This window comes from Triturus cristatus, chromosome 11 (genome assembly GCF_964204655.1).
Source record: "Triturus cristatus chromosome 11, aTriCri1.1, whole genome shotgun sequence".
In the NCBI taxonomy this organism is placed as follows: Eukaryota; Metazoa; Chordata; class Amphibia; order Caudata; family Salamandridae; genus Triturus; species Triturus cristatus.
This window is the reverse complement of record NC_140594.1, coordinates 132,042,687-132,056,649: the sequence shown is the minus strand read 5'-3', so window position 1 is coordinate 132,056,649 and position 13,963 is coordinate 132,042,687. Positions and strand designations below refer to the sequence as shown.

At 45.6% G+C, this 13,963-nt stretch overlaps 1 protein-coding gene across 2 annotated transcripts in view; it reads right to left on the bottom strand.

The window, feature by feature from the left end:
* Positions 1 to 13,963, bottom strand: part of LOC146783521 (uncharacterized) — a 327,300-nt gene that overhangs the window by 84,414 nt on the left and 228,923 nt on the right. Inside the window, exon 6 of one of the 2 annotated variants that reach the window (XM_085633494.1) lies at positions 704 to 868. The exons of the other annotated variant lie outside the window; for it this stretch is intronic. Coding sequence (XP_085489620.1) covers positions 704 to 868 — 165 coding nt within the window. The remainder of the gene's footprint in view (positions 1 to 703; positions 869 to 13,963) is intronic. 2 annotated transcript variants of the gene reach the window in all.

The following is a 13,963-nucleotide window of genomic DNA, read 5'->3' as shown; positions in this document are numbered from 1 at the left end:
CTGGCAAGCATCAACAGTAGACATTTTTAAGGTGAAGTCTACAAGTCTGGGTAAGGCATTCACATCATAGCACTGCATCACCGGTCAACACAGAAAATGATATACCTACATCTATGCCTTTGTCAGGTAAAAACAAGGCTTCAGTGGACACCCCACCCATAATACCCTCAGTAGTAAGCTCACTATGATAGCACTATAGTAGCTCATTGCTAAAATGCACACATCTGAAGGAGGTGCAAGCACACTCTTCTGCAGCACCCAAAGAAAACATTCTTCTGCAGCACCCAAAGAAATCATAATCAGAAGTAAAACTGGTGGTGATCAAATATTTGACAGTATTAGCATGTTTTCATACTGTAAGGAAAGGAAGAAAGAGGAGCATCAAGGCACTATATGATGGACAGATTTTCATATACGCCATGAAAGTGAACGCAATACTTTTATTTTTATGTTTTTTGTGCAGAAGGGGCCTTCTTTATGGACAGAGCTCATTCTCTTCTTGTAAAGATTGTGAAAAGGAAGAGTAGGACTCCAAAGTGGCAGGCTCTGCTTTAACTTATCCTCTGCATATCTCAGTCACAACACACTTAACTTCGAGAAGGAACTTCTCCAGCCACCATTCAAAGACTCTAGAAACGAACGATGCAACACTGAACATGGACTAAGACATTGAGCGTGTGGTGTTCTAGCTGATTAAAAATACCATTCAGAAAGAGGGCAAATATGTGGGGCGGCTGAGATGTACTTCACAATGCCTGTGCTCTTCAGGCAATTTGTATGGTTCCCAGCCTGGAGCTCGGACTGGAGGCTGCTTAGATTGTCTCTGCTGCAGTTGATGAGAGAAGTGACTGAGCTCTGGTCCAAAACACTGAAAACAAACCAGGGGATATGGCAAGAAAGAGAGAACACTATTAAATCAGACAATATTGATATGGTCTTCCTGTTCAAACAAACTAATGCAGTAGCACTCTAGGAACTAAAAGTATAAAAAAGAAGCACAAACACCACACACCAGAGGGAGAAATGAACAATGGGCAGTAATATAATACTTTTTTTTTTTTTAAAACAGTCCTAAAGAGAATATAGCAAGAGAAGAGACCTAACAATATTTAACTATCTAGGAATTACCAGGAAAGAGCATGAAAAACCTTTGGGGGAGCAGAAAAGCAAAGGGCTGAGTAACAGCATTTCAATATGATTGCATGTAAGAATATTGTATACAAATATCGCCGGACTTACGCTGGGTCCCAAATATATTTTACAAAATGTTTGTACTTTTGGGTCTAGATTTTTTGCTATTAATTCCAATTGGGCGATATTTTTGCAGATTATATTTAGGCCCAAATATATATGTCAGACGATGTTCTGGTACCAGAACTTCCAATGCTAGAAGGATGGCTCAGCATTGTAATTTTCTCGTCTGCAGTTCTTTTCCAAAGGATGGGCTTTGTCTACAAGTGCACTTTGGGTCAAAACAGGTGGGGGTTAAATCAGAGGTAAGTGTCATAGAAGAATGAACGTAGGTTCATGGCCAGGAATATTGTGGCCAAGAAGCCTAGCCCTCACTTCACCTGCAGTCACAATCAAATTGTGTGTGCTCAATTTGTCCTGATACTGAGACAGAATATCATGGAATAACTGTAACAAAAGCTTTCTGTGGCAGCCCTACCTGCACTTCCAATCGCAAGAACACCTGGACCTAAGCTAACATTATTCCATCAGCCAGAGAGACGGAAAAGAATATACTTTAAATATCTAAGCACCAAAATAAAAGCTTGCAGCTGAGCTAAGTTAGCTCCCTGGATAAAAGCTAACACTAAGCTTTTTATTAAACTTCGAGCATGAAAAGTGAAAGCAAAGTAGTGATAGCGGACCCAATATTATGTTGATCACAGTTTAAGTGGCAACCCCAAAAATCAGTGTCCTGCCTTTGGTGAAGCATCATTTGGGTCACTGTCTCATCTAGCTTGAAACAAGAGCCAGCCTCTCAGACCGGGTGGTAAATTCACTGGGGATGTCCGGCATCTGAAGCGAGTCATCCTGGTAACATTGTTAGCCCATAGGTGTTCAGAGATCCACTTTGAGCACTGAACTCATTCAAAGGTATGTGAAAACATATCCCCTTCCTCTGCTTAGAAAGAGACCACTGACTGAGTCAGGTCAGAGCATCACAAAGCCTTGGGGGGCGGGGAGGCGACTGGAGGTCACAGTGTTTTTTGCAGGAGGCTAAAAATGTGAAGAGCAGTATCATGGGCTATGTTGTGTTATGTTAAAGTGACTTTTAAAACACACAATACAGAGGGGGTGTCCTGATGCTAGCTCTGCTGAAAAGGATCGGAGAAATGCTAGTTACAGAAATGCTGAGTTTTTAATTCTTCCCTGAAGGATAACAGATTGGGCATGGATCAAATGTGAGAGAGTAGGAGGTTCCATGCTGTGGCAGTACATATTACAAAGCTTCTTCCTCCCCAGTTGGCACGTTTCAACCTAGGGACTATCAATTTCTCAGGCCCAGAAAAGCGCAAATTCACGTTTGGTTCATACCACTTGAATTTCTGTTTCAAGTAATCAGGACCAGCATCGTGCAATGCCTTGTAGGCAGTACACAAGGCCTTGAAACGGATTCCCTCCCTAACTGGGAGCCAGTGTAATTTATGAATGACTTGAGAAACAGATTTAAACTTAGGGGTCCTTGTAAGCAGCCGAGCGGCCGCGTTTGTAAGGTTTGAAGTTTGTTAAAGTGTTGTTGCTGCATATTTAAATACAGACCATTACAATAATCTAATTTTGAGAGGACCAGAGTGGTTACAACTGATTTTTGTGCTTCCAGGGGAATGTTTCTTTTTATCATCCGCAATGTTTGGAAAAAGGAGGCGATAATTGCATTTACGTGGTCTCTAAAAGGGAGTTGCTATTTATTAGTACTCCTAGGTTTCTTGCCTTCCTTACAGGAATAAGGAGGGTTCCAAATTCCTCCAGCCACTAAGATGGGGACCTTAAACAAGTCTGGTTGCCAAAAAGAATGACCTCTGTCTCCCCGGAATTTAGTTTCAAGCAATTGTTGCTCAGCCAATTGCTGATAGCCAACATACAGTCATGGAATCTGGAACCGGTGTTATTATCCTTGTTAGACACAATAATTTGCAGGTCATTGGCATGAGATGCTAGAGCAAAAAGAAAGCTATAACCAAGGTTGCCAGTGAAGTTACATAAACATTGAACTATATTGGACTAAGCGAGGACCCCTGAGGGACCCCACAAGGCAAGTAGAAGAGTTAAGAAACAAAGTGTTCTAGCGCCACTGTTTGCTCTCGCCCCGAAAGAAAGGATCCCAGGGGGTCAAATGCAGCCCCTTTGATCCCTATATCATGGAGACGGTCAATCAGCAGATCGTGATCGACCTGATCTCCTCTGTGGCTTTGATCATGGAAGTTCCGTTACAGTGGCCACTTCTGAATCCGAACTGAGGGGTATCCAGAAGATGGTTATTCTGTATAACCTGTGACAGCTGTTGATTCATGGCCTTTTCAACAATGTTTGCAGGTAGTGGAAGGTGAGAGATTGGGCAGTAGCTGTTGGAATCCGTTGGATTCAAAATAGATTTTGTTTTACTAGTGGAAGTATAGAGGCTACCTTCCATGGTTTGGGAAAGTAGCCCATCCTGAACATTGAATTGAAAATACTTGTGAGATTGGAAGCAATGATCTCTGTGCTAATTTGATCACTTAGGAGCGGCCTGGGTCAAGTGGAGAACCGGACTTCGAGGATTGAATTTGAATTATTACCTGGTTAGTGGTAATTGCAGGAGATTCCGTGAAGTAGCATGTTCAGGAGCTAAAGAGGAGTACTTAGTTCCTTTTCAAGTCAAAGTTGATGTAGATCTGTTCCACTTTGTCTAGGAAAACATTTGCAAGAGAATGGCAAAAATATTTACTACTGCTTGCCAGATAATTACACGGACAGAGGTCAACTTCATCACTATCTGGTCCTAGGATGCTTGGTTCCAGTCCAGGGAGGACCTGGCTTGGCATCTGTCCAACTGTTGTTTTTGCATTTGTCAACTTCATCACTATCTGGAATATTTCTTTTGTGGAATTTTTAGAAGATTCAATTTGTTGTGTAGGATAAGTAGATTCTTCTTTAGTCAGTAAGGACTTATAATCATCCATACATTGTGTATACTTTTCTTTTCCTTCCCTACTGTAATCCTTTCTCCACTTTCGTTCTGGTCTTCTGCAGCATTGTTTCTGTGTTCTAACAATGTCCGTATAATACAGCACGGACACTATTTCTGTGAGAATGAGATGTCTAGGCAGGAGCCAGGAGGGAAACGGCCGAGTGTAACCAGTTGGAATAATTTATAGTGGCTTGATCCAGGTCCATTAAATATTCGGGCTGAGTATGTGCCAGCATCTGGTTAAATTGATCAGTATTATTTCTATTCCATGCATGTGACCTATGAGGACTATGAGAGGAATTATTGGAAAGTGCTCCGTTAGGTAAATTTATCTCAAACATCACAGCGTGATGATCTGATCAGGTCACGGAGCCTTTTTCAATGAATAGGGCGTTGTTATTAAAAATCCCTTCCAGCATGTGGCCAGCAAGTTGTGTGGATCGTGCTCAACTAGGGAAAGGCCTATGCTGGCCATGGTACCAATGAAAGCCTCAGTATCCATCAGTTGAGGCTTCTAGATAGAAGTTGAAATCTCCTAGAACCATGAGATCTTGGGTGAAGATGTTCCTCGGGTCGGGAGGTTGATAAATGAACAATCCATTAAAGGATTGAATGTTAGAAAGTTCTACGTTAAAGGAGAGTGCTTTGCATTCTAGCAATGATGCAGGTCAGAAAATGGCTGGCATATTGTCCGGGTATATGATAACTAGTCCACCATCCCGTTTAAGGGGTCTATCTAATCTATAGATAGAATAGCCAGGAGGGATTGCTGCCACCAGATCAGGGCTAGAGGAGGGATCAGCCAAAGTTTCAGTGACAAACTATGTAACATGGGGCCATATGTAGGAAGCCAAATTGCGATCGCAAATGCTGAAATTCGCAGAATTTCAGCATTTGCGATCGCAATTTGGGCAATGTGCTATGTAGCAAACAACAACCCACATGCAAAATAAGGAATCGCAAAATTTGCGATTCCTTATTTTGCAAATGCATTTAAAGAATCCCAAATTGCGATTCCTTAAATGCAATGTAGGAAGCACCCAAGTTGTGCGATTTTGGCTTAAGGAATCGCAAATTACCACCAACTTCAGGTTGGTGGTAATTTACGATTTCTTAGAAAAATGGACTTTTTTGCATTTTTCAAAGTGCCATGTGGCGCACATACATGCCCTTAGCGCATGTATGTACGCCACATGTGCACACATGTTTATTTCAGGGGTGCAAAAGGGTGTCCTATTGACACCCTTGCAACCTTGAAATTGCATTCTCAATTTGTGATTCTCTAATTGAGAATCGCAAATTGAGAATGTCTTCCCATTCATTCCTATGGGCATTCTAGCCCATAGGAATGAATGGCAAGGTATTCCTTATTTGCGAATCTCAATTTGTGATTCGCAAATAAGGAATATGTGAGATTTGCAAAATAATTTGCTATTCCTACCGACATTGCGTTTTGCGATTCTCTAATTGCGATTCCCTAAAAATCGCAATTTGAGAATCGCAAAACACGTTTTACCTACATATGGCCCATGGTGATTATCTAAAAGGTCAGCAAATTCAATTTTTGTTTTACCAGCGATCTAGCTTTTATAAGGGCGCATATGATTTTGCCATTTGTGCTGGTCATCTTGCCCAACGATTTGATGAAAAGCATCTCTTCTTAGTTAACAGTAACCTGTGAGTCGAGGTTAACTATTTGGACATCGCATTCCTGGCAGACCATGTTGGTAACAAGAGAGAGAGAGAGACAGGGTCTAAATAAACACATCCAGCTGCCTTGACCATATTATTAAGTGCACAAGGCTCCTTCCCTGTGTAGCGTCTCCTCGTGGGAGTCAAAACTGGCAGGGGGAAGGACCCTCGGCTCAATCCAGGCGCAGACGGGCTCGCCTTTGACATGCCAGCAGTGTGGACACGCTGTCTGCCATCCCTCCATGCGAGGGGGGACGTGTCAGGGAACTGGCGCTTTGCAGCACGTGAGTCCAAAACAGGCAGGAGAAATAAAACCTATCATACCAGGGTGGAGCAACCCCGCAGTCCTCGCACAGGCTCCCCTGCGAGGGAAAGTTACTGGTAAAACAAATGTTAGCTAATTAGAAAGTGAAAAACATAATACATAAAATCATTAAAACAGGGACTACATCTTTTCAATATGGGGCCTGATTTTATAGGAGCCAGGCACCTGCTAAAACCGGCACGGAATGAGTCTACAAAAAAGCAAAAGTGGGCAGAACCAAACCTGATTAGCAGAGCTTTGTGAACGCGCTATCTGCCTATTTAAATATCCCTTAATGCGCAGAAAAGGCATGCCAGGGAACTGGCGCTTTTCAGAGTGTGAGTCCAAAACAGGCGGGAGAGAGAGAAAGAAGAAGCATTTATATCACACATGGTTACACCACAATGGTATGTCCCCGAACTGGACCAAGAAATGAGCTAAGAGGAGAGGGATCGATGCTGAAAATTGGTAAGGCCAGTAGACGTAAAGAGAAGACTAGAATTGGATGTTATTGCTAAAAAGCCAGATTTTTACTTTCTTTCTGAAGTCAGTTTCCGATGGGGAGTCTCTGAGTCCCTTGGGAAGAGAGTTCTATAATTTAGGCGCTATAAGGCTCCCATTCTCGCCTTTTAATCTTGGGTATGGTAGCCAAATTAGCATCAGAGGATCTGAGATTATGTGTAGGGGCATAGTTTTGGACTAGGGAATGGAGGTAAGTGGGGCCTTGTTTCTTTAAAATGCATTGGCATATACATAGGGCTTTGAAGCTAATTCTCTTCGGTTACTGGAAGCCAATGTAGCAGTCTAGGGCGCGTGAGGCAGACGATCTCTTGGGAAGATTAAGAATTATTCTTGCAGCAGCATTTTGGACTTGTTGCAGTAGTCCTAGATTCCCTTTAGAGGCACCTAGGTAAAGTACATTCCCATAGTCCAGCTGTGAGATAATGAGCATATAAACTATGGTTCTCCGGGATCTAGTCGGAATTAGAGCAAGGATATTTCTCAAGATCTTCAGAGTACCAAAACACTTCCCTGCTGATTTCCTGATTTGGTCTTTGAAAGTTAATTTAGAGTCGAAAATTACTCCCAGGTCTTTGGCCTTGTGTTTAGGGGCAGGTTCGCCCAGAGTCACTGGCCACCAGGCTGACACCCAAATTGAAGCAGTTCTTCCGACCAGTAAGATCTCTGTTTGGTTAGCGTTCAGTTTTATGCTGTTGTTAGTCATCCAGACTGCAACGTAGGATAAGCAGGCCTTAAACCTATCCTCGTGATAGTAGTGGAATTTGACAGATTAACTATTAGTTGGGTGTCGTCAGCATTCGACACCACTTGAACTTTGTTTTTTGATGATGTCAGCCAGGGGTTTCATATATACATTGAATAGAGTGGGGCTCTTCTAGTCTGAGAGAATTCGGAAAGTTTTCATAGATTTTAGATACTTTGTTCGAGAAGAAGGTTGCGATGTCATAACACAGCTTGTGTGACGGGGGGGATCTTAACCAAGGTACGTTCCGCCTTAGTAAAGGATTTAAGCAAGGAAAATAGTTGCTTGGACGGATTACGAGCTGAATCAAACATCTGGGCATAGTAGTCCTAACGTTCTATTCTTATGCGCTTATGGTACGTTTTCAGTGCTTCTTTAAGGCGAGTGCGGTCTGTGGAACTATAGTCCTTCCGCCATTTTCGCTCAAGGAGTTTGCATTGTTTCTTCAATGTGGCAAGTTGCTCATTATACTAGGGCACTGAGGGTGATGCTCTCACATTTTGTCTCGGGACTAAAGGTGCCATGGTATTAACAGTTTCAGTTAGCCATGTCTCATACCTTAATGTAGCCACGGCCATCTGATCTTGTTCGAGGTTGGGTTTAGTTTTATCCAAGGCAGTAATACATTTCTCAAGTGTAACTTTGGCCCAGTTTCTCCTACGAGTAGGCAGGGCTAAGATCTTAGCCCGACCACTATTGATTAGGAACCTGGAAGGAATTAGAAAGTGGTCTGTCCAGGGTAGTTTCACTGAGTCTTCCACCAATATAGAGGGATCATTAGAGAAAATAGGATCTAATGTATTGCCTTTCTTGGGTGTTGGGCCCATGACTTGTTGGCATAGTTGTAGGGTTTGCAGGTCTTTGTTTAGAGATAAGACTGTCTGGGCAGTCTTGAAATTCAAAATGAAGGTTAAGATCCCCTAGTATGATCAGTTTATTGTGCCTCAAAGCTAGTGCTGTGGAAAATTCCATTAGTTTTGAGATCAAATTCCCAGCAGGACATGGGGGACGGTACAGTGGTAGACCTATAAGAGATTGATTACTGGATATATTAATTGAGAATTGAGTCGCCTCACTATCCAGAGAGTCTATTTTATCAAGGGAGCAATCCAGATTTGTTTCAAAATAATTGCGATTCCACCTGCTTTTTGCCCAACACGATCACAGATCTCACAATGTTGAAACCCAGAGGTAGAGCTTCCAAAACGTCAGGCTCCGAGCAATCCCTCAGAGATGTTTCCACTAGGAGAAATACAATTACTCAAACCAGGGTCCATCAACCCTGTAGTCCTCCAACAGGCTCCCTTGTGAGGGAAAGTTACTGGTAAAACTAATGTAAGCTAAATAAAAAATGAAAATCATAACACAAAATCATTAAAACAGGTCACACACCCTTTCAATATGGCACCCGATTTTGTAGGACCCAGGTACTTTCTAAAACCTGCACGGAACGTGCCTACAAGGCAAGCAAAAGTGGGCAGATTGAAATCCAATTAGAGCTGCACGGATGCGCTATCTGGCGATTCAAATATCCCTTCATGCGAGCGAGGTTTGTCAGGCAACTGGCGCTTTGCAGCGCATGAGTCCAAAACAGGTGGGAGAAATAAAATTCATCAAACTAGGGTCCAGCAACCCCGAACTCTTCTCACAGGCTCCCCTGTAAGGGAAAGTTACTGGTAAAACAAACTTAAGCTAAATAAAAAGTGAAAAACATAACACAAAATCATCAAAACAGGAAATACACCCTTTCAATATGGCATATGGCGCCCAATTTTGTAGGAGCCAGGTACCCCCTAAAACTGGCAAGGAACATGCCTACAAAGAAAGCAAAAGTTGGCAGATCCAAACCAGATTAGCAGAGCTGAGAGTGTGAGTCTCAGGGCCATATGTATCAAGCCCTTTTCCCATTCGCAAATAGGCCGATTCTCAGAGTCGGCCCGTTTGTGAACGGGAAAAGGCCTTTTGGGATGTATCATCCCAAAAGGGCATCGCAAATTAGAAAAATCGCAAAATTTGCGATTCTATATTTTGCGATTGCATTTAAGGAATCGCAAATTGCGATTCCTTATTTGCGATTCCTTAAATGCAATGTAGAAAGCACCTAAGTTGTGAGAATTTAGCATAAGAAATTGCAAATTATCACCAACTGACAGTTGGTGGTAATTTGCAAAGTCTTTGAAAAAAGCATTTTTTGGCTTTCTCCAAAGTGCCATGTGGCACACATGCTCATTTCAGGGTGTCCTTATGACATCCTTGCAACCTTGAAATCGCATTCTCAATTTGCGATTCTCTAATTGCTAATCGCAAATTGAGAATATCTTCCCATTCATTCCTATTGGCCTCTACACCTATAGGAATTAATGGGAAGGTATTCCTTAGTTGCGAATCGCGATTCGCAATTAAAGAATATTAAGGAAACACAATTATTATTGTGATTCCTACATACATAGCATTTTGCGATTCCTTAATAGCAATTCGCTAAAAATCGCTATTAAGGAATCGCAAAAATGGCTTGTTCATACATACAGTGGCTAAGTGTGTCGGAGGCTACAGAGTGCGAGTGGTTTTCTGGAAGAGCTTTAAGCAAGCAAAGACCACAAGCAATTTGCCAAGATGGCCATGCCTGAATCAAAGGCAAACACCACACCATAATAAGTCAGAAGGACTGTATAGCAATGGAACTGGGGGCAGAAAGTATAGGATCAACCACAGCCAGCAAGTCACATCTGCTTTGCGTCAGCCAAGGGAAAAGATTCCAGGAGAGAAGTGATTCCCTCTTCTGTTCCTTCTTGCCCTCCCCAGTCTCCACTCAGCAATATCTCCCCAGCCATCTTCCCAATACATCTTCTGCACACTCTCCCACTTCGTGCCGATCAGATGGTTACGGCTAGCTGTTCAAATGCTCCATTCTGGTGGGATATCAATGCTTTGGGAAATGCCATTCCGTCTGCAAGGTTCCTTCCCTCTACCATGAGGAAAGAGGGAATACAAATACGCACAATACTCCATTACATGTTCTGGTGGAATCTCAATGCTTTGGGAAAGGCCACTACATCTGCAGGCTCCTTCCTCATTCTGTTCATTATCCCCCCCTTTCCTCTCAAAGCAAAGTTTTTTTCCCAATCACATCTGCCCCGGTCAGTGTTTTTTTTTTTTTAAAAACCTTTATTTCTTCAAGAGTCTGGACACAGCTATTCAGCCGACAACCCGGGGGTTCGGCAGCTTCGATAGAGAAGGACAAAGAAGCGTCCACATTGCATTAAAGGAGCAGTGAAAAGATTCCATTTTTAAATAAACACAAACACACAACAAACCCCAGCAAGGCAAGAACACTGAATGCCCATGGTGATAGCCCCCCAGGGGAGGCCGGACCCCAATCATCTAACAGTCACAGTACTGTGATAAGAGGAAGAAGGGGGACAGCAGAGGCCCAAGAAGTCAATTAACCATCACATCTTATATACTGAGCTGGAAAGAATGTCAAGAAGAAAGCTGTTCCTCGGGGGGATCCAAATCAGGGGCAAGACATATTACCCCCCTGTATTGATTCCACCGCCCCCAGATGGCGTGCCACTTCCGAGGGCGGCCTCTAGCGCAATATACTGTCTTTTCCCTGAGCATACTCCAGTCCATATTTTCTTTCCACGCGGTCAATGTGGGGGGTCCCACGGAGCCCCACAATCGCGCGATATCTCTCTTAGCGACCATGTTACCCAGAGTCACCCATTGGGTCTGTGCCTCATCGTGATCAGTGGGCCCCCAGACATTCAGGAGACAACACCGCGCTTCCGGCTGCATAGCAATGCCCGTCACCTCCCCCATCACTGCATGGACTCTCCTCCAGAATTCCGTGATGACACCACATTCCCAAATGATATGCAGGAAAGTACCCACCATACCACATCCCCTCCTACATAGGCCTTCCTCAGAGAATCCCATATGAACCAGCCTTGGCCCCGTCACATACACTCGATGCAGTATTTTGAGCTGCACCAGCCTCAGACGCGACGGGATCGCAACCTCCTTGGGAGAGGAAACAGCAGACTGCCAATCCTCGTCATCCAACTCGAGTCCATCCCTAGTCCACTGGTCCCGCAGCCCCAGAAGCATATCCGCCCGGACATTTATCAATTTCTTGTAGATGAGCGAGATCGTGCTCTCAGGCATATGGCCATCAAGGATCCGGTCCTCCAAAGGAGAGGACTCAGGCACCTTCTCACCCTCCACGAGGACTGACCGGAGGGCATGACGCACCTGAACATATCGGAAAAACTCGGATGTCCCCAGCTCATACTCCTTCTGCAACTCTTCAAAGGACTTCACCCTCCCCTTAATCAGCACATCTCCGACCCTGGAGATGCCGATCAAGTCCCATTTATCAAAACCTTTTGTATGCCAAAGCCTACCCAATCTTTCAGATTCAAACAGCGGGGTAGCGAGGGTGAGCCTATCCTTCCAGCCCAGCGAGTCAGTTGCCATCTTCCACACACGCACCGCCACCCCAGTGGGCCCCGTGAGGGACGAGTCCAGGGACCGCGAGTACAACGCCCTGTGATAGTTACCACCACGCAGCAACCACCTATCGATGGCATAACCAGGGCTGAGGGCAGGGCCATAGAGACCATGATTAATCGCGCTCAGCTGGGTGGCCCAATAGTAGCGTCGGATGTCTGGAAGCGCAATACCTCCATCATACCATGGAAGCGTCAACTTAGCAATTGCTATTCGCGGCCGCCCGTCCCACAACAACGTTCGTTGGAGGCTTTCGATCTCCCGAAAGTAGTTGGCCGGTACCCAATCTAGAGTATTCTGCAATGCGTAGAGGAACCGGGGAAGAGACATCATTTTGAACAAGGCAGCGCGCCCAACGAGGGAGAGCGGCAGCCTCCGCCAGCCCTCTACATCCCGCCGCAGGCGCGCCAGGGGGGGGAGCAGGTTCCTCTCATACCGCAAAGCGGAGTCCGTGGAGATAAAGATCCCCAGATACACGAAGCCCCGCTGAGCGATCTGGATCGAGCACGTTCGCGGGATCGGTGGAACCTCGCCACTCAGAACATATAAATACGATTTACTCCAGTTGATGACGAGACCCGAATTCCTACCGAAGGATGTAAGAACGTCACAGACCACTATAAGTGATTTCTTGGGCGAGGCAAGATACAACAGGATGTCATCAGCATATAGCGAAATGCGGTCCTCGTGTTCGGGCGACCATCTAAGTCCCCGTATATCCGGGTGCCAGCGTATCCACGCTGCCAGCGGCTCAAGGGCGAGGGCGAACAACAATGGCGACAGGGGGCAACCTTGCCGAGTGCCCCTCCCAAGCTGAAACGGAGTCGACGCCCGGCCATTTACCACCACACTCGCAAGGGGTCCCTCATACAGCAACCTCACCCAGCTCACAAAACCATGGCCAAAGCCGAACTTGGCCATCATAGCCCACAAATATGCCTATTCCACCGTATCAAAGGCCATCGTGGCATCGAGCGACGCCACAACAGCTGGTTCACGCAGCGTGCCCGCCCTGGCGATTACACCATGAAGGCGCCGAAGGTTTAACGCAGTGTTACGATGCGGAATAAAACCGGATTGATCCGGGTGGATCAGGTCTCCAAGTACCCTGATCAATCGGGCCGCAAGGATTTTAGCCAGAATCTTCGGCTCGGCGTTAAGGAGTGAGATAGGCCTATATGAGGCACACTTATCTCGGGGTTTACCATCTTTGTGTATAACAACAATTGTCGCCAGTCGCTGATCCAACGGGAAGGTCCCACTAGGAGCCAAGCTAGGAGTTTCCCGGCCTTGTCACCAACATCATACAGGCGGCCCTGCTGTTCCCTACTGAGGGTCTTAGCGGCATTCGTCACCAGGTCCTTATACTCGGCTTGCTTCAAGCTCAGCTCATGCAGTGAGGCCTCTGTAACCTCCTCCTCTAGCGCTCCCTCCAAAGCCACGATCTCCTCCTCAACCTGCATAACCTCGCCATCTCTCCGCCGCTTGGCCGCCACTACAAGGGAGAGGGCCTCCCCTCGCAGCACGGTCTTAAATGCTTCCCACAGCGACACTGCCGAGTCCACGGATCCCTGATTGTCCTTGAAAAAATTATCAACTGCCTTCACCAGTGCGCTGCGCATCTTGGGGTCTCGGAAGTACCAAGGGTTAATAGGAGCCACCCTTCCCCCTCCCTCACGGCCGACATCCAGCCTGACCCACACTGGCGAATGGTCCGATATACCACGCGCCATGTGCCTGGCCTCGGACACCATTGAGGCGTGCGCAGCCAGAGTGAGCAGGTAATCAATCCTAGAGAGGCTACCATGCGCTCCGGAGTGGAAGGTGTATTGGCTCTGTGTGGGGTGCCGGAGCCTCCAGCAGTCTATCAGGCCAAGTGTGTCTAAAAAGTCTGGAAGCCACTTCTGAGCCCCCCCTGTGTCTCTGGGCAGGTATCTATCCAGCAGCCCAGAGCCGACAGCATTGAAATCACCCCCCACCACAAGCATACCCCCCGGGAGATCCAGCAAGACCC